We start from the raw sequence: 19,660 nt of genomic DNA on the forward strand, positions 1-19,660 counted from the left end.
AAGTGCTCTGCCTTGGCTCCAGTAAAAATGTCTCATGTCTTCTTATAAAAGATATTTCTTAATCATAAAAACTACACAGTTTTTATGATTAAGAAACCCTGGATGAGTTTCTTGCTGTTCCTCCTCCTCAAAGCCTGTTATTATGTTATTCTCTCACCACTCCCATAATCTTTACCTGCGTTTTATTTGCTGTTCTGGAGCAAAGGCTGGTGATGTGCTGACTGAGCAGCTTGAGCTCCTACTTAAACCAGTGTGATTGCACTAATTGTTCCTTTGCTGATGCCAGCAAATTTTCTTCCTTTCTGCCCCCCTTCTTTTCTAGCTTTGCTTGGAGAAGAGAAATAGCAAACTGTAATCCCAGAGGCAAGCACAGCGCTTTTCCTGCTCTCCCATATGGATGTGGAGACTGGAGCTTGTTCTCCATTGCCTTGCTGCATGCAAAGATGATAACAGATACTCAAAAGGTTATTAATAAGGAAAAACTCACCAATATGAATGCCTTCACTGGGAAACACTGGGACAGCCTCCATCAGAGAGCAATCTCCAAGAGATGCTGCCTTGGTGGTGGTCAGCCCTTAAATGAGGTCTAAAGGAGGTGGAGTCAAGCTCCACCCCTTCTGGGAGCACAGCTAAATTACTCTCACCTGTGCTCCCACAGCTGACCGACACTTGCCTCAACTGATTAATCAGAGGTTCAGGCTGTGATTATCAATTTCCCGTACATGCAGGAAGCATCCAACCCACTGAGACTTATAGGTGGGAGAAAAAGCAAGTTCAGAGTTGATAATTTCACTGTGTCTATTCAGGGATAACCTTCTATGAGGTCCTTTTATTTAGTATACAGCAACACAGGGAGTTATGGTGGATTGAAGTCATAACCACCAAAGGTCAGCCAGAAAGTAAAGTCACCTTTGGCTGTTAATCCAGAGGGAGCTGGAGATGGGTTGTTTAATCACAGCAGGAGCCTGTGGAAGGAACACGGCCCTTGTTGTTTCTGATCCCGCTATTTACATTGTTAGAAACCACGCTTCTGCCCACGTTTCATCCACAGGGTGATTTGGAAAGGTAATACTATGCAATGTTTCTTCCTCCAGTCCCAATGGAGAGCACTATATTTAGCTGTCGTAATCTCTGTTGTGGCTTTATGCCTCTAATCCCTTGCTCTGATGCCCAGCCTGGAGAAGATGAGAAGTGGAGAAACGGGCACACTGACGTGGCAGGCGAGCAGGATTAGGGCAGTCCCACTGTGACCTGGGGTGCCCTGCGGCCAGTGAGCAGAGCTGAGCAGGTGGGGAGCGGGCAGAGTGATGCACCCAGCCGGGGGATGCCCGGCTGGGGGAAGCTGAGCAAATCCCCAGCACTTCCTGCTGCTCAGCACATGCTGCAGTGGCTCCTGGCAGCAATTATTGCTCCATTCATTGCACTCAGACCCCGCAATTGCCTATTGCTGCAGGAGCAGGGCTGTGGGGAGGTGAAAATACTCCTTGTGTTTAAAAGGACTGCTTCCCCTTGGCTGTATGATCTCTCTCTGCTTTCCCCCCCCCCCCCCTTCTGAAAAAGGACCAATTCATAAGCACCTTTTATTTTATTTTCCCAATCATTTCTGGTGCCACCGGGGTATGAGATTTTTCAAGGCAAGAGCTCATCAGTTGCTGAAAATTGAGCCTTCCTGCATCAGTTCCTCTTTTCAGCCCCAACTGGGTGATTTTGTGGCTTTGAGAGGGAGGAAGCTGTGTTTTGTAAGACAAGAGCTGCCCTCAGTGACTCCAGCCCCTGGCACAGAAAATGCACAGAGCTGCAGCACTGGGGGTCTATCGCACCCTTCGTCTCTCAGCAGGGTCAGCTGGGTGTAAAAGCTGCTTTTTCTGCCTTCAGGAAGTAGGCTTGAAAAGGCTGATGAGTTGAAGAAGTTCCTAATCATAAGGGAGCTGCTTCTTGACTCTCACATTCACTTTTTACATATCGTTGCTTTTGTCGGAGAAGTTGAAAGCAGCAACTAGAACTATTTCCTCCTGCTCCTCATCTCTGCTGGGGATGTCACAGAATCACAGATTCATAGGGGTTGGAAGGGACCTCCAGAGATCATCGAGTCCAACCCCCTGCCAAAGCAGGTTCCCTACACTGGGTCGCACAGGTCATTGATGAAGATGTTGGACAAGACCAGACCAAGCACCAACCCCTGGCCCTAGTTACAGGTCTCCAACTGGACTCTGTACCACCACCAATAACGACCCTCTGTGCTCTACCAGTCAGGTTCTCAACCCACCTCGCTGTCCACTCATCTATCCCACACTTCCTCAGCTTTGTTATAAGGGTGTCATGAGAGACAGTATCAAATCCCTTGGTGAAATCAAGGCAGATTACATTCACTGCTCTCCTCCCATCCACCCAGCCACAGCCTTCCTGTGTAGGGGTCTGGGACTGTGCTGGGTGGGTTTGCGGCTTCTTCTGAATGTTGGCCACCTCTTCTGACCATCTCTCTCTTCCTTTGGGCAGGAAGAAGCTGACGCTGCTGAGGGAGATGCTGGCAGGCTGCGGTGCGGGCACCTGCCAGGTGATTGTCACCACTCCCATGGAGATGCTCAAAATCCAGCTGCAGGATGCAGGACGGATTGGTACGTGTGCATCTCCCTGTGCACCGGGCAGGGAGAGGGAATGAGCCATAAAACCCCTTTTCTTTCTTCCCACCTTCTTGAGTCAGAGGTACCTCAGTTTGTAGCAGTAATTTCTCCTCTTCCCAACCTATTTCCTCCCAGCCTTTGCTCACCTGGCCTTGCAAAGGCCCTATTGCTTAGAAGAAGTGTTTTTGCTCAGAGCTTGGCAGGTGAAACTGCAAATGCTGCTGGTGGATGGAGAGGGATAGGAGAGAGGGCTGGGCTGAGCACCTTGTGAGTGATTACAACTTGCTAGTTCTCTACAGTCAGGAAGGGGTTATCATCCTGCAGTGCTTTTGCTGTGGTACTTCCTCAGTCCCCTTGTTTCCTGGTGTCCTTTCTCTCTTCCTCAGTCCCCACGATAGCACCACCCTAACAGCTTCCAGACATCCTTTCCTGGTCAGAACCGAGACCAGAAGTGGCTCAGTGAATCTGGAAGAAGAGCTGTCACTATTAACCTCTTTCAGAAGTCAGCCCAGCATACAGCCCTGTTCCTGAGAATGCCTGGTGACACCCACTAGATACCTTCTGAAACTGCCTGGAAAATGGGCCAATTTGTCCTCTAATCTCTCCTTTGATGTGGCATTCCTGAATAATCACGGATTTACTTTTTCTGTCGTCTGTTTGCTGCTTTTAATGCAGACCTTATCTTCTTTGTGTGCAGTATTTTAAAGCGTTTGGAGGATTTGATAGTTGAGAGGTTCAGAAGAGGTTAGTGCTTCTGCAAACAGCTGGTTCTCTGTGCAGCACGGACCTGTGGTGTGCCAGTGGCAGCCACAGCATTGTCTACAGGTTGGTGTGCTCCCCATCTTCTGGCCAAAGAGCAGAAATGCATCAGAGTTCAAAAAGGCTCCTGGAAGGAACCATGTTGCATATGTAAATGTGGTCTACCTGTTCAGAGTTAATGATTGTTGTACCTCTAGCTTGCCCTACTGGGAGCTCCTCCTGTCCCATGGCACTAGGCAGCAAGAGGCTGCTGCTGAGCATCTTGCAGTCTCACACTCTCTCCGCTTCTCCACAGCGGCACAGAAGAAGCTGATGGCAGCACAGGCCCAACTCTCCTCTTCTTCTGCGGCCGGGGCAGCAGAGCCGGTGGTGGAAGCGCGCACCACAGCAACGCAGATAACCAGGGAGCTGCTGCGCAGCAAAGGCATCGCGGGGCTTTACAAGGGCCTGGGAGCCACACTGCTAAGGTAGGACATAGAGCAGAACTGTCAGCCTGAGCCTCCAGAGAGTGACACAGGAGTTTCAGCTCTTTGTGCAGTCACAGAGTTGGGATGATGTCTGCTCTGCACTTGTGGCTGCACTGCCAAGCACACCATGCGTGCAGCCCTTCCTTTGATGCTCAAGTCACCCTGACTTTGCTCATCCTTGTCCTCTTTCTTTCTTTCCCTTCCTCCCCTCCCTCCACAGGGATGTCCCATTCTCCATCGTTTACTTCCCGCTGTTTGCAAACCTGAACAAGCTGGGCCAGAAGGACCCCAACGTCAAGGCCCCGTTCTATGTGTCCTTTCTCTCTGGATGTGTGGCCGGTAGTACAGCTGCAGTGGCTGTCAATCCTTGTGATGGTGAGTCCCCAGCAGCTTGTTTTGGCAGCCTGGTGCTGTGTGACAGCACTCAGAGTCCTTCAGGTGGGCTTGGTAATGGGGAGGATGGCCATGCTCTTTACTGCATGAGCTCTGAGGGAAGTATAGGAAGTATAGCTCTACTGTTGGGGCCCTGGGGGGAGGCCAGCCCTTTGCTCACCCCTGTCTCTCCTCTTTCTCCCTAGTGATCAAAACACGGCTGCAGTCCTTGCAGAGAGGAGTCAACGAAGACACGTACTCAGGAATCCTGGACTGCACCAAGTAAGACTCCAGGGTTTAGTACTAGGGGAAGGCAGAAAGCCAGGGCATAGCCAGAGGTTCTCCTGGCACAGTGGAGGGATGGGATGGGATGGACATTGACCAACCTGTGCTATCTTTTCCCAGGAAGATCTGGCAGAAGGAAGGACCCATGGCCTTCCTGAAAGGGGCGTACTGCCGAGCCCTGGTCATCGCTCCTCTCTTCGGCATCGCACAAGTCGTCTACTTCATTGGCATTGCGGAGTTCCTCCTGGACGTACTCCCCAAGCACCGGGCCTAGCCCCGATGTGCCTGCCTGTGCCCGCCCGTCCTCTGCCACGCCGGATTCATCCCTGTGTTCGTCGTCCATGTCGAGTGGTGTCAGAGCAACAGCACAGAGGGTTCGCATGGGAACATGGGGGGACTTGGTCTCCAGATGAGCAAACATGGGGAGGGAGAGTCTCTTTTTTGTCTTGATCTGGAGCCTGTTCCCTCCCTCTCCTTCCACGGACAATACCCAATTATGCATATCTTTTTTTTTTTTTTTCCTTTTTTTTTTTTTTTTCCTTTTTCTTTTTAATCCTAATTCTTAAGGACACTGGTAATCACAGACTGGGCCTGCGCACCCAAGAAGTTTCCTCCCAGCATTAAGAAGGAAGAGGAAAGGGGAAAAAAACTAACCTGAGCCCTCACTCACCTCTGTCCTTCCCGGGGCTCCTGGCTGCCTGCAGAGGGGCTGCAGGGACAGCTGTGTCCCTGAGCCACCCTTCTGTGTCCCAGGAGGACAGCAGGTGTCCTGCAGAGGGGTGCAAAAGGGACACTGGGTCTGCCAAGTTCCTTGGCTTGGAAACCTTTGCCTCTTTCCCTTGAACAAAAATGAATTGGACTGGGATGAATTTCGTGGAGATCAGAGAAAGGGAATCATTGCTGTTTTGGGTTTTTTTTTGGTAATTACTTTTGTTCTAAATCAAAGGGACTTCCCTCCTAATGAAGTGTCACAGGAGCATCCGGGCGAGGTGCAGAGATGAGGTGGCTGCTCTGTAGGGAACATGTCTGTGGGATCAGGTGAATGTCGAAGGTCCTTCCCTGCTTGGCTGCGGGCAGGGGAAGGAAAGAAACTTGGGATCAACTTTATTTTATTTTATTTTTTAATGCAGGGACTGTGGGGAGGGAAAAGCAACCAAACAAAAAGAAACCACTTACATTCCTTCAGCCTGCCCGCCCCAAGGTGATGCCTGCAGCGGGTGTGCGGTTTGCTGTGTACACAGCTCTTTGTTTCCTGGCTTGACCCCAGGGCATGAAAGGAGGAGCCTGGTCTGTTTCGATAGGGTCCAAGGTACAGCAGCTGTGCTACAGAGCATGCTGTGTTTGTTTGCTCTTAGCTCACAAGGTGAAAGCACAAGGTCTGGTTTTGTGTTGTTGTTTGACTGGATGTGCCTGCAGCCAGCTGCTATCAAGGAGGTTCCAAGCCTTGAGCAAGGAGCTGTAGTGCAGGTGGGACTGCAGGATTGCAATCCCAGAAACTCATTGCTTTTGCCCTTGGGGTAGCGGTGGTGGTTGGGTGGTGGGGGCACTTCCCTGCTCCACAACCTGCTCTGCCAAAGGGACACTGCCCAGCTGCAACCACTTGTCAGAGGGCTTCTCATTAAGTACTCTCTTGGGCTGTGCTGTTTATCCTTGGTAACTTATCTGAAGCGCAAGATCAACAACCTCACCGTGATCTTCTCCATTATTTATTCCATGTGGTGCAATCCACCCGACCTCGATGTTTAAATTAAACGAGTCAAATTCACCTTCCATTCCTTCTTTCTGTTTGTTTCTCCAGGCGTTGCTTGGTGTTTGTGTTTCGGTTGTATATTTAAGTTAATTAAATCCATATATATATATATATCTCCATGTTTTTAATGTTCGAAAGAAAAACCACCTCTGTTTCAGCATCCTCGGGTTAGGGTAGTCCTCAAAACCTGTATGTTGAGGGCTTTCCTCTTCCACGTGTCCTTTTCCTCTTAGAAGAAGTCGTGGTGTGGCTGATGTGTTCCTTGTCACCTTGCTTCTGTCAATCACTTGCCTTTTCTTCTGTTTTTTTTAATGCTTTTTTCCTTGTATCTGGGAAGGGATCTGTGCAGAAATGGTCTCTAAGTCCAGCAGATGTCTGTGATGTGTGTAATGCTGTGATGCTGCTCTTGCTCTGGATTTCTCTTGGGTGGATTAAAAGAGAAAGATGTGTGGTTTTTCTAAGGTGCTCCCTCTTCCTCTCGAAACCTTCAGCTGCTCTCGTTCAATTCAGCAAAACACCCCGACTCTTAACTGTGGGGAGGCTACAATTATGGTTTTCTAAGTCCAGGTGCTGGTTTGTAGAAGTTAAGAGCAGCCTCCCCCCCTGCTTTCCTCATCCCAGCATTTTGGAGAAGGGGGGGGGATCACTTTTCCTTATCCCCAAGTGCTTCTGGACACTGTGACCTTACCGGGGCTGGATTTAGCTGCTTGGACCTGAGGCTGGAGGGTGTCAGGAGGTGGCCGTGACCTGGCCCTGCAGGCTGCCACCAAAACAGTGAGTTTCAACTAGGGGAATTCCAATCCATCGCAAGTGAGCAGAAATCTCCAAGTGTGGACTCCAGCATTATGAAGTAGAGGCAAACAGACACTGCTGGCCCTGGCCAGGTGTCTGCTTTCCTACTGCAGGTGCCATGTATTGTGGGGACAGGGTGGAGCATGGAGCTGGCACCTGGCATGTCCTACCCCGTGACTTCTGCCTTGGGTCCTCTGCTGGGCTCTTCTCTTTTATGCCCTGTGTGTTGTCACCTTGTCCTTGTCCAGGCTTTGGCTCTGGTGGCTCCAGGTGCCTAATGCCCCTCCGTAACCACGGTTTTTCACTTTCTTCCTTGGAGGAAAAAAGTGTACCAGGAAGTGGTAAGGAAATGTCCTAAAGCATCACGGGGAAATTCCTACCAAGCAAAATGGGAAAAAAACAGTTAAATGATAGTGAAATCCTGAACAGGTACAGTTGGATGTGCTGGAGGGTAACACGGGGAATTTTCCTGTGATGCAACAGGGGGATTGCGTGGCAAAGAAGGAGAGGATTTGGGACCGGGGGTGGCGTTAAAATCAATGCAGTTAAAATAACTCATTAAAATAACTTTCTAAAGCCTGCTGGACTTTCCAGCCCCGAGGCTGCATTGGGTCCAAGGCGGAAAGCCCCGCTGGCAGCGTTCCGAGCTGCCCTTCGACCCGGACACCCCCACTGCCCACAGCGGACCCGTGCGGGCTGAGATGCGGATGGAGATGCGCAGTGCCTAAGAGCCATCCCCGCACCCCGCAGCTGCCGACCCGCAGCCTCCCGGCCGCTCCCTCCCGCAGCAGCGGTTTCGGTTTCATTTCCCCACGTGATTTCCAGGAAAGCCACCGCGGGTCTATAAGAGCCCGGCCCCGGGGTGGCACCCTCCGGTTCCATCCCTTCCCGTCCCGTCCGTGAGCGCTGACTTACGGACGCCTCGGAGCCATGGCAGCGCTGGACGGAGAGGGGTAAGCGGCGCGGCCGGGTGTCTGCCGGGTGTCCGCACAGCCGGGAGCTGACCGTGCCGCCCCGCAGGGACGCCCAGAGGCTGCGCTTCGGGCCCTGGCTGCTGAACGCCGTGAGCAGCGGGTCGTACCGAGGGCTCTGCTGGATAGACCAAGCCCGTCGTATCTTCCGCATCCCTTGGAAGCACAACGCCAGGAAGGATGTCACCAGCAGCGACGTGGAGATCTTCAAGGTGGGGGGGACCTTAGAGATGGGTGGGCTTCAGGGTGGGTGAGGTGAGGGGGGGTCAAACAGCAGCAACCCGAGGTCTTCAAGATGGTTGGGAATGAGGTGATCAGCAGTGGTGACTCCGAGGTGTTTGAGGTGGCACGAGAGGTCTGTGGTGTTTGAGATGGGTGGATGAGGTGCCGGGGTGGTGGTGAGGTCACTGTCCCTGGGGGTGTGTAGGAACTGTGTGGATATGGCAGTGAGGGATGTGGTCAGTGGGTATGGAGGGGATGGGTTGGTGGTTGGACCTGGTGATCTTAGTGGTCCTTTCCAACCCTAATGGTATATTATATTATGGTTTTAAACTGTGGTCTTTGAGGTGGATGGGAATGGGATGATCACCGGTGGTGACTGCAAGGTCTTTGAAATAGGATAGATCTAACTGGAGGGCTGTGGTCTTCAAGGCAGGTAAGAATGGCAGCACCCAATGCTGGATGTTCCTGCTGCTTATGCAAGGGCTGGGCCAGGTGGACCAAGGGGGACCAGCCACCTCAACCATCCTGCCACTCTGCAGTGCTGTAGGGGGGTGACTAGCAGTGACCCCACAGTTTTCAAGGGAGGGTGGGACAAGGGGTGACTGGCAATGACCTCAAGGCCTTCCATATGGATGAGATGGGATAATCAGGACCCACATTTCTGGGGTCCGTGTACTCACCTCTCCATGACCACCAGGCCTGGGCAGAGGCCAGCGGAAGATATGAGGGGAATGCAGAGGATCCAGCCAAATGGAAGACCAATTTCCGCTGCGCCCTGAGGAGCACCCACATGTTCACGCTGCTGGAGGACCGCTCCAAGTGCAACAATGACCCACACAAGGTCTATGCAGTTGCCTCAGGTGAGCCCAGACCTGGAGGGAGCAACAAGATAGGGGCTGAGTTTAGGGCACCCTGCTCACCCTGCTCTTCTTCCAGCCATCTCCAATGACAGAGGTTTGGGGGGCCCTGTGGCGGATGCCCCACTGCAGCAGATACAGCCGCAGGTAATGGGATGGGCATAGCAGAAGGGGAGGGGACATACTGCAGTCCATACTGCTGCTGGCACATTGCAGCCCTCATCCTTAGCCTGGGCCCACAGCCCCAGTGCTGCAGCTCTGTCCCACTTTCCTCTGCAGCTGTTGCTCAACAACCATGATTTGACCTCGAAAAACACGCCCACAGGTAGGCCCCAATCCCCTGTTTGTGTGTGGGGGCACCTCAGGCTCAGCCTGGCGGTGGGATCGTGGTGGATTTGTCCCATGTCTGAGCCACCCTGGGGGTTGGGTTCGGGGTTGCTGACGGCTGGTGACCCCCCTGCTGTGCCCCACAGGCAGCGCTGAAGGTGTTGCTGCACCAGCCCTGATGCAGGTGAATTTGGACATGCTGCAGTCCATACTGCAGCACTGCAACATCTCTGCCCTCAGCTCCCAGCCAGCCCACTGGGCACACACAGGTGAGACCAGGCCCACTTGTTTTGGTGGGTGCAGAGTGAGATAACCCACCTGTACATACCCACCTATAATGCCTCTGTAGGGGATGCCTTGCCCGAGGACGCTGTGCTGCTTCCTGGCCCAGGTGTCTGCCTCCCTGTGCCACAGTTCCAGGACTGGAGGCACCTGGAGGAGCAGGGCACCTGCACCCCCCCAGAGCCTCTGCTGATGGAGGACCAGCCCCTGCCAGGTGGGGGCTGCGGGCAGGATGGGCCCGGAGGCTTCTCTATGAGTGAGGAATGTGCCATCCCTGCACCATCCCCGGGTGAGGAGCTACTCTTCCAGCCTGCCAACGCTGCACCTCCACCACCGGCAGATGACACAGGTGAGGGTCCCTCTGTGGGGACAAGGGGTTCTTGGGGTCGCCCCCACTGACAGCTGCTTCCTGCAGGAGAGCAGCCCCTCGTCCTAGACATCACTATCTACTACCGAGGAAGGGTGGTTTACCAGGAGCAGGTAGGCGACAGCCGGTGTGTGCTGGCCTACCAGCCCCTGGACCCGGCCGTGGCCGAGCAGCGGCTGGTGCTGTTCCCCAGCCCTGCCAGCCTGGCCGACGCCAGGCAGCGTCAATACACTGAGGAACTGCTGCGGGTGGTGGGGCTGCGGCTGGAGCAACGTGCCAACCAGCTCCTGGCCACTCGGCTGAAGAAGTGCAAGGTCTACTGGGCCTTGTCGCAGCAGCTCGAGGGTGGGGAACCCCCTCAGAACCTGCTCGAGAGGGACGAAGAGACCACCATCTTCGACTTCAATGTGTTTTGCACAGGTGCGTAGGGCCCCTTCCCACCCTGTTTTGTGTTTGAGGTGGTGGGGAGCACCCAACCAAAGTACCTGCTGCCCTTGCTGGGCCTGCCCCAAGCCCAAGCCTTGCCTCTCCTTGCAGAGCTCCGGGACTTCCGCGACAGACGCAGGGAGCGCTCCCCAGATTTCACCATCTTCCTCTGCTTTGGGCAATGCTTCTCCAGAACGAAGCCCAAGGAGTCCAGGCTCATCCTGGTGAAGGTGAGTGGCCCTGAGGTTGCCACAGAGGTGGAGGGAGGTGGGTACCCGTGGACTGGGACTCTCAGGACTGGGGGAGATGGATTGTCCTGTGCACCCCCTTGTTTTCCTCGTGGATGGAGGGACAGGGCTGCACAGGAAAGCATGGCAACTGCCCAGAATCCCGCCCAAAGCTGTGCCTGTGTGTTGTTGCAGCTGGTACCCAAGTTCTGCGAGTTCTGGTATGAGCAGATGCAGCGGGAAGGAGCCTCCTCCCTCAACAGTGGCAATGTCAGCCTGCAGCTCTCTGACTCCTTCAACCTCTTTGAGCTCATTGAGCAATACCACCTGCAGACATTCTGATACTCCCTTCCTATGTTCCTCCTACGGCCTCTGCTGTTCTGCAACAAGCTTTCTGGCTCCGCTGGGCCAGGATTGGGCTGGTTTCACCGTTACAGAGGAGAAAAGAGCAGCATTTGCATCCACTCCCTGGGCACATCTTGCAGCCCTGCTCTGGCCATGAGTGCTGGCTGAGGGTCAACACACAGCACATGAGCAGCCAGCAGCGGGGCCATGCCAACCAGCCCAGGTCCTCTCCTCCAAAAGCTGCTGCAAAAAGCTTGGTGGTTGGGAAAGCCTTTACTCTGACCGCGTGGCGCTTCAACCCCACAGCACCGGCATGGTGTATGGTGGGGGTCCTTCCTCCTTCGCCCCCAGGACAGTTCCTGTGGAGGTGGAGCTGGTGTGTGGCTTTTTCACCAGCTGACTGGAGTTTTTGGGGATTGTGGTTCTTTTCAGATTTACTTTTCTGAAGTTTTGTAAGTTTAAATGTATGTCTATATAAAGCTGCTTCCCACTCACCGGTGTCGCACAGCCCCCTGAGTGTATCCTTTGTGCATCGCAAGTCAGCACGTTGATTTATGGATTTATTGCCCTTCAGTAAGGACGCAAGTAGTACTTGTAAGCTCGACGTGCTGAGGAGAGCTTGACTTCAGCTTAAAACAGTTCTTTTGTCTTCCATGTGAGCCTCTCTCCCCACTGGCCTGCAGTCACTCACCGGTGATGTTCTGGAAAAACAAAGTGCTTACATCACAGAGAGCATCCAGGTGATGGTCTGTAGTGTGGGGCTGCCCCAAGAGGGTGGCATGGGAGTGTGGGAAGAGGAAAGGGGAGGGGACAGCCTACCTGGCGGGTGACATGGATACTGCTGGGCCCAAAGGTGGTGGTGCCGTAGCTGGTCACGTAGTAGTGGACAGGGGGCTGTGCTGGGGATGCTTCTGGCTGCCCAGGCACTGTGTGGATAAAGAAAGGGACTGTCAGCTCTTAAGCAACTCTGCTCCAATATGCCCAACAGTTTTCCCCTAAGAATAAGCAGAAAGCCCGGCTGCTGACAGGACAGCCAGCGTTAACCGTTTTGGCCCATGAAGAGGAACTGCTTGGAGTACCTGTTTCCAGAAGGGGAGCCAGCATTTCCCACTGGACACAAACTCCTCACCACTTAGAGACACTAGAAAGGCCCCTTCATTTAGAAAGCCTATTTAACTCCCTGCTTCTGGGGCTCTGCCTTCCTGTGTAGCCTGAGACAGGACACCACCATCACATGCCTCCCTCCAGCCAGAGCTCTGCTTCACCACCACCAGCCGCACCTTTGGGTAAGAGCAGCTCTGCAGCAAAACGATGCCCACATGTTCCACAGGTCTTAACATCTTCCTTTGTCCTGTGAAGGAAAAAGCCCCAGTTAGTTGGCATTGCAGCAGCACCCATCGGGCTCCAGCCCTCTGTGCTGAGTGAGCACATACATACATGGGGGTTTTGCCATCCATGTCTGGCCAGATGAGCTCTGCAGGACAGCCGGCCGTGCGGCAAGGGGTCTTCACACACACGTGCAGCCCTGGCCACTCTTCAGAGAGCTTCTGGATGATAAACACAACCGCCATGAGGAAGTCCCAAGCAAACCGGAATGCTTTCAGACAAAAGGAGAGAGGCACTGTTACCCACAGCAGCAATACAGGGGCCTGGGAGCTACACATCTTGCTTCCAGCCTCGTTGTGGCCAACCACCACCAGATCACAGTTTGTAGTCTTAACCAAAGCATAACAGCCTTCAAGGGCAACTTGAAGAGGTACTGAGAGAGTTACTTCCCTCAGACAGCCCTTGGTCTATTCCTTGGTGCTCCTCACCTCTTACTCCTGCTGGCTTCCTGCACCTCAACTCCAGGTAGCTGTACGCCCGCTGGTTGTTCTCTTTAATCAGCAGAGGTTTGCCATTGCATACGAGCAGACAGGTTGCCTTGGCCACCCAATGTGTGGAGTAGAAGGAGCAAGCTTTCACAAGGAACCTGCAAAGAGATTGTCTGTGGCTTTAACCACCCTCCTCCCCGCTTATATCCCACAGTGGGAGAAAATGTGGCAATGGGGCAACCTGAAAAATATAAAACTAGTTGCAGTCAAAATAGTGCTAGAAGCTGAATGAAGGTCATGGCTCAAGCAGCAGGAGCAGCCTGTTAAGGCAAGAGCTGCTTCCAGGTTTGGTTGTGTGATAAAACCCCAGATACAAGTCAAGAACCCTACAATGACAGGAGGCCTTCCAGAAACCTGAAGGGTCCCAGTGGTGAGTGGTCCAGTCCTAGAGGAAAAAAGGCCTTCCTCCTCTCTCGGTTGTGGTGGGACTGTGAGACAAGGAGGCATTCAAGGCCAGGTTGGATCTGGTGGGTGGCAGTACTGCCCATGATAAGGGGTTGGAACTGGGTGGGCTTTAAGGTCCCCTCCTACCCATTCTATAATGCCTGGATAGGCACAAACTAGCTCTATGGACTGCCAACCCCTCCTGCCCCCCCCAGATTGTAGGTGAAGCAGAAGGATCGTTATCCTTGCTTGCATCTGGACAAGGGACATCACAGTGATTCACCCAGGACTCCACAAATCCAGGGCAGGGCTGGACAACACTACGCACCTGTGGAAGAAGCCCTCAGGTATCTCAGGGGAGAAGTAGATACGGATGTGGAGGTCCTCACGGTGATCTCCTCCCCACACTTCAGCGACCTCTTCAGTCTGGTTTAGGTAGGTTGGGAACAAGTACCAGGACTCGCCTTGGTCCTGTGTTGTCTCCCATGTCTTCCCAGGCACAAACTCACTGGCCTGAGGATTGAGTGCTTTGGCTTGCCTCACCTCCAGGCAGAGCTCAAAGTGCTCCAGGAGGCTGAAGAGCTTCCCTTTCCCCCTGTGGCTCTTGTCCCCCATGATCTCCTCAAAGATATCCTGCATCCCTTCCGAACAGAGCTGGTACTTCACCAAAGCACGCACTGCCTGATGGCACAGCATTGCCTTTGACTTGAAGGCCCACACCCAGTTGGACCTGTCCCTGATGGTGGCATGTTCCGCAATCAGCGTGTCCGCAGAGATGCTCTCCAGCTGCTGGACCAGGCGGTCCCTCACGAGGAGCTGGGCAGGAAGAGGGGGAAACAAGAGGCTGCAATGAGAGGAGCACAGCAAAGCTTGGGCCCTGCAAAGTCCTGTTCCCCATGCTCACCTTGAATGTAGTTATTAGGAAGGTGGGCTGCAGAAAGACAGTGCTTTCCAGGTGCTTGATTTCTTCGTACCACACAAGAAGGCCAATGCGGTGGAGGTAGCGCAGGATATCCTGGAGAAGCTCTCTGTCCAGGTTGGCCAGGTGCTCTCGCTGGGAGAGTTCACTGAGCAGGTACTGGAGGTTCATCATGCCTAGAGGGAGATGTAGGTGCTCAGCACATCCATCTTGGGGTGCAGCTGCCAAGCCGGCAGTCACAGGCTGCTTTACAGGGCCAGCAAGCATCAGCAGGGCCCAATGTCACACTGTTCCTAGGTGGCAGCTGAGATTAGAGATATTCATTAAATACCATTTGCAAGACATGGGTTTGGAAGCTAAATAGAAACATTAAAACTGTCTGTCTCCCTCCTGCAAGATACCATGAATTTAAAGAGTTTATACAGGGCAAAGAGGAGAAAGAACAACATTACAGACTGCAGTGCCAGCTGAAAGTTCCTCCATCCACTGGCTGACAGATGCTGGCAAGGCCTTCATGTGAAGAAGAACTTGCCCTTTTTCCTTGCTTTCATCTAGGCCTCTGAGTCAGATGCTTGCAATACATTAGATAATAAGAATTCCTTCCTTCTTTGAGGATTCAAGGCAGTGGAACAGTCTGACCACAGCAGCTGCAGATGTTCCATCCCTGGAAGTTCACAGCCAGTTTGATCTGGCCTGTTGGAAGTGTCTCTGCCTATGGCAGGGGCTTGGAACTAGGGTGATCTTTGAAGTCCCTCCCAACACAAACCTTTCTTCATCAGACAAAACCAGGCACTGACAATGACTGCTCCTGCAAGATCTTCAGCAGAAATCCCACCACCACACAAAGAAGGACCCCAGAGAGCCTTGTCCCTCCCAGAAAGGCAGTAAGGTGAGGGTTGAGGAAGCGCTCACCGTGGTCGGCCATCTCCTCGCTCTGGGTGATATCCACAATGGCAGCTTCCACCTGCTGGTAGATGGGTGGCAGCACGCGGACAACCTCAGGGAATAGCTCCTCATTCTTCACATGTTCCAGAATTGTGGCTTCGAGCTTTTTGATATCACGGTGATCCGTGCAGTTCACAGCAACCAGGTCTAAGATCTGAAAGACAGAAAACACATGTCTGCCAAAAGCAAAGCCAGCAGGGACCACCGTGGTGGTGGCCAGTGAGGTGACAGGGGGATCTCATGCTTCAGAGGCCACCAAGGAGGTGGAGCATGGTGCATGCCAACAGATATTAAGCAGAATGCTGGATACCAAGCTAAGGAAAGCCAAGCAGCTATTTGTTAGCCCAGTGATGCTGAGTATCTCTGGATGGCTGCCACAGTATATAGTATATACCACAGCCAGCAGTTACAGCAGTGTGCAATGTTGCCACCTCTGTCCCAGTGCCATGGAGCTGCTGCAGTTAACTAGGTGCCTGATTTGTCAGCAATGGGTAACCATCACCACTGGCACACTGTGAGGTGAAGGCAGACCATGAGGTACTACCTCCTCATCAGCTACCCTATTAAACCTGCCCATGTGAGCAAGCCCAAATCCTGACAGCTTGCCTACTTCCCCTTTCACCTGCAGTAAACCCACAATAATCTCAGCCCTACGGTTAATGTGCATCTCTCCATCTCCTTCAGCCTCTCCCATTGGTCCACATAAACCTCAGGTTCCTCACTGTCCTCCAGATTGTTGATGAAATGAGTGAGGTTGCTCTTTCTCTCTGCCAACATGGCTGTGATCTTGGCCATGATGTTGGACCTCTTCTCCTCCACCTCTTGCTTCTGACAGCAGTCTACATGGGTTCCCACAGGAAGCACCACAGAGTTTGGGACTCGCATGAACAGGTTGTTGATCCAGAAACCAACGAGGTCCTTGAAAACATCATCATTAGTTTGGTACCTGGAGAGGAAGAGAAAGAAAATCCCAGGTTCACATCTAATGACTTAACATAAGCGCAGGCCTAACCACACACCCTGTACTGCCCCAGGGACCTGCTGGAAAAGAACTCAGATGTCCTAAATTGTCATGGACCATACCCAGACCCATCCTTAAATTGCCCATCCTTAGCCTAAGCCACTTAAATCTGGGGGCTGCAGCAGAGCCCTTCCCTGTTGTGGATGGGAGCAGGATTCCTCTGTACCAAAAAAGCCCAACCCTAATGCTCTTTTAATTTTCAGGGTGCACCAGAAGCCATGTAGAGGTATTGTCAAGGCAGAAAGCAAAGCTGACAATCACATAGATTAGCTTGTTACAAATTAAGATACATCTAATGACTCAAAATGGAGGAATTTGGTAAGGTGGCTTACTAAAATGCGTCAACAAAAAGGAGGAGACAGAGCCAGTCAGAGCTTGTGGGAAAGGAGCACTTAAGTGCAGTGGAAATGGCATCAACAGTGGAAACAGAAGGGGAAAGGTTACCCACTTCAGATATGTTTTCCTCCTCCCTTTCTCCCCTGAATTCAGCTCTTACATGTGGAGATTGATGACAAGGATGACGAGTGCCTGTGGCGTGATGAACACGTGGTGCGTCATGTAATACTCCAGCTGGCCAGCGAAATCCCAGAAGAGAAAGGTGAAGTCTTCGATCCGGAACTCGCTGATCTCTATCCCAACTGTTCGTTCTTCTTTGGGCACCAGTTTGGCTTGCCTCTGCTTCAGGCTTTTGCAGATGGTAGATTTCCCAGCCAGCGAGGCCCCCAGGAACATGGTCTTGATCCTCTTGTCCTCCTGCCCTGAACCTTGTTGAAGCTGGTTGAAATAGTTCAGGATCTGCTGGATGCCACCAGCACAGACCTCGCTGGGCGGCTCCCTGAGCGGGTTCCCGTTGGCCTTGAATGTTTTCAGTGCCTGTCCCTGAAAGAGCTCCCTGGGGAGCTGGCGAAGGATATTGTTCTGCACGTGGAGCTCCTGCAGGTTTGCCAGCTGCAGGACAGGCTGGGGGAAGGTTCGGAACAGGTTGTTGGAGATGTTGAGGTACTGGAGGCTGCCTCGACAAGCTGCCAGGTCCCTGGGAAGAGCACCAAGACGGTTGTTGTTCAGCCGCAAGTGTTTAAGCCTGGGGAGATGGCAGAAGATGCCCTCTGGAATGACCCGGATTTGGTTCTGATTCAGTTCAAGCTTCTCTAGATAGATCAGGCTCTGGATTTCATTGGGAAAGTCCACAATCTCATTCTTGGATACGATGAGCTTCTTCAGGTTGCCAAGTTTAGAAATGCCGGCGATGCTCCTGAGTTTGTTCCTGTCGAGGTCAAGGCTTTCCAGAGCGGGGTTATTGAGCACTGCTGGAGGCAGCACCCGCAGCCTTTGGGTGGAGAGCGTCACCTCCCGCAAACAGTCCTGCTCCCGACCTGGCATGTGGGACAGGAAGGGTGGGTAAGAACTGATTGGAAGAGAGACTTTCACTTCTATGGCTGCAGGTGATCCAGTCCCTCAAGACCTTGAGCTTGGCAAAACTCTGAGACAAAAAAGCAGAAGTAAAAGACAAGAACTGTCTGCACAGCAAGACCACAGCAAGAGGATCTTGTCTGGGCCTGAAAACACACAGGGTGGTAGAAGAAAAGGTGCGGTGCCCACCAGGATTTGACCAGAAACACAAGAGCCACGCTAACAGCTTTGCTCTCACTACGAGAACTTCTGCAGCAGACTCATCTATCTTAATCTCAGCCGTGGGCCAGCAGGATGGAGCTGCCACGTGGAGGATTGCTGCTCTCCAAATAACTCACCCTTGCACTGCTGCTCAGCCCCAGGTCCAGCCTGCAGCTGGGTGATGTGCTGAGGCCAGGGCTGGTGAGTGCAGACACTTCCTCTCTCACATCCTCACCCTCCAGATGGGTGATGCAATTCCCCTAATCACTGCTGCTGCCAGCCTGATGCTGGGGAATAACACAGGGACAGCGAGGGTCTTTCAGAGAATAGGGAACAGGTGAAGGGAGCTGGGGGCTACCTAGAATAAAAGGATTTGCACCTGGGAAGAGAGTTAGGGCGAGGGGACGAGGATGGCACAACACTAGAACAAAAAGCAATTGAACTCGCTCTCCTCCCCGTTGTTTCACTTCCTTGCTATATGATGCCAAGCACAGAACTCCCTTGTGCAAGATGGCCTGCTCAGGAATGACTCGCCAGCTTTCATCACCACCAGCAAAACCTGGAGGGTGCAACCCAGCCTGCAAGGAAAGCAAGCTCTGACCGCTTCCAAGAACCTCTCATCCCTTTCCTCCAAAAAAGATAAGCCCAAGGATCCCCACCATGAGACCCAGGCCCTGTGAGCAGCACAAAGCTCTGGGCAGCTACTCACAGGCTCTGGACTGGGCCATGGCCCTGAAGCGTGGCACCGGCTGGATCCTCCGTTTGCTCAGCCTCCCCCTTTCATTTCCTCCTCTTGCCTGGCTCCCCGCCTCCCCTGTGCTCTGCCTGGGAACCCCACCCTCTCTTTCTCCATCCATCTCCAGGGCAGCTCCTAATAACCCAAGCACCCCTGGCTGGAAACCAAGCCCTGGTTCACCATGCTCAAGTACCAAAAGGAAGGGATCCCAGTCTCCTATTTCCAACTGCCTGGAATTAGGAGGAATTGTGAGCTGACCCCTTCTCAGGCCCTCCGCTATTTGTGTTCTCTTTTCCTACACTTACCAGGCAGAAAAACAGCAAAACTGCATAGCAACTTAATTGTTCCAACAGTACTATACAAAAACCCAGAGAGCTTATTCCTATCAAGATCTCCTCTTCCAAAGACACTCTAGAAGGCACCTATGTGATGAAGATCACGTGGGAGCAGGTCTCAAGTCAACCTCCATTGGTGTTACTACAGTTGACAAGCAGGGAAAGGTCAGTAACAGGTTACACTATTTACAGTCCCATACCTACCAGTTAGGTATATATTGGAGCAAAAAGTTCAGCTTCAAAACTAAGACTTCTCTTCTAGGTATTCTCTTGAGGTACTAAGGAGAATCGTATGCCTAAAAGGAGGATTTGTTCCAGTTTTCAAAGGAACCCAGAACTTACCAATTCCTCGTTCAAATTCCATTTACACTTTCATCCGAAGAACAGAGCAGGGAAAACCAACTCCAAAATGCTCCGGGCTTATCAACAGCACATCCCTAGGATGATGAATTGTGGCAGTGAGGTGTTTTGCTAGGCCAGATTGGGGGAAAAAACAAAAGGCCCAAACCCAGCCACAGTCAAAATGATAGTATGCAAGTATACTGATGAAAGAATCATCCATCCCAGAGATGATCCCAGAAACAGATCACTGTTTTCTCTGTAAGAGGAGCAGCAAGACTACCATCAAAGAAGGTAGCTGCCACTCAGATTCATTGCTAACTGCTCCAACAGACCAGCTACATTCAGCTCCCATTGAAGTAAACAGGCAGTTCTTCTCTTCAGCTTCCACATTAAATGCCTTCCCTCTTCCTAACACAGGTAAAA

General features: G+C 52.5%; 3 protein-coding genes and 1 long non-coding RNA gene across 14 annotated transcripts in view; 2 read left to right on the plus strand and 2 right to left on the minus strand.

Moving 5' to 3' along the window:
- Positions 1–6,715, plus strand: part of SLC25A22 (solute carrier family 25 member 22) — a 34,315-nt gene extending 27,600 nt beyond the window's left edge. For all 6 annotated transcript variants that reach the window (XM_015863774.3, XM_085548345.1, XM_015863775.3 and 3 more), the window contains 5 exons: positions 2,497–2,615; positions 3,676–3,847; positions 4,068–4,222; positions 4,426–4,501; positions 4,625–6,715. In XM_015863774.3, the coding sequence (XP_015719260.1) occupies positions 2,497–2,615; positions 3,676–3,847; positions 4,068–4,222; positions 4,426–4,501; positions 4,625–4,778 (676 nt within the window). In that variant the 3' untranslated portion in view covers positions 4,779–6,715. The remainder of the gene's footprint in view (positions 1–2,496; positions 2,616–3,675; positions 3,848–4,067; positions 4,223–4,425; positions 4,502–4,624) is intronic.
- Positions 5,603–8,089, minus strand: LOC146760668 (uncharacterized). Its single transcript, XR_014946358.1, has 2 exons — positions 7,962–8,089; positions 5,603–7,354 (listed from the first exon to the last, which is right to left on the minus strand). It is a non-coding gene; the product is annotated as an uncharacterized LOC146760668 (long non-coding RNA).
- Positions 7,843–11,564, plus strand: IRF7 (interferon regulatory factor 7). Of its 2 annotated transcripts, XM_015863772.3 has the most exons (10): positions 7,843–7,999; positions 8,067–8,229; positions 8,937–9,099; positions 9,176–9,243; positions 9,376–9,421; positions 9,570–9,692; positions 9,773–10,054; positions 10,121–10,492; positions 10,610–10,728; positions 10,921–11,564. In XM_015863772.3, the coding sequence occupies exons 1-10, from the start codon at positions 7,977–7,979 to the stop codon at positions 11,065–11,067; spliced, it is 1,506 nt and encodes a 501-aa protein (XP_015719258.2). In that variant the 5' UTR covers positions 7,843–7,976; the 3' UTR covers positions 11,068–11,564. The 2 variants fall into 2 exon arrangements, with proteins under 2 accessions (XP_015719258.2, XP_015719259.2); XM_015863773.3 differs by lacking the exons at positions 9,176–9,243; positions 9,376–9,421.
- Positions 11,565–11,617: 53 nt separating this feature from the next.
- Positions 11,618–19,563, minus strand: LOC107314505 (leucine-rich repeat serine/threonine-protein kinase 2-like). Of its 5 annotated transcripts, none has more exons than XM_032444729.2 (11): positions 18,534–19,563; positions 16,710–17,586; positions 15,847–16,138; positions 15,160–15,346; positions 14,233–14,423; positions 13,657–14,144; positions 12,885–13,042; positions 12,508–12,667; positions 12,351–12,421; positions 11,890–11,996; positions 11,618–11,771 (listed from the first exon to the last, which is right to left on the minus strand). In XM_032444729.2, the coding sequence occupies exons 1-11, from the start codon at positions 18,679–18,681 to the stop codon at positions 11,754–11,756; spliced, it is 2,697 nt and encodes an 898-aa protein (XP_032300620.2). In that variant the 5' UTR covers positions 18,682–19,563; the 3' UTR covers positions 11,618–11,753. The 5 variants fall into 5 exon arrangements, with proteins under 5 accessions (XP_032300620.2, XP_032300621.2, XP_085404462.1 ...); XM_032444730.2 differs by having other exon boundaries at positions 19,238–19,401; XM_085548336.1 differs by having other exon boundaries at positions 16,710–17,693; positions 19,238–19,375.
- Between the last annotated feature and the right edge of the window lie 97 nt (positions 19,564–19,660).

This window comes from Coturnix japonica, chromosome 5, assembly GCF_054131305.1.
Source record: "Coturnix japonica strain WE chromosome 5, WE-NBRP24, whole genome shotgun sequence".
NCBI lineage: Eukaryota > Metazoa > Chordata > Aves > Galliformes > Phasianidae > Coturnix > Coturnix japonica.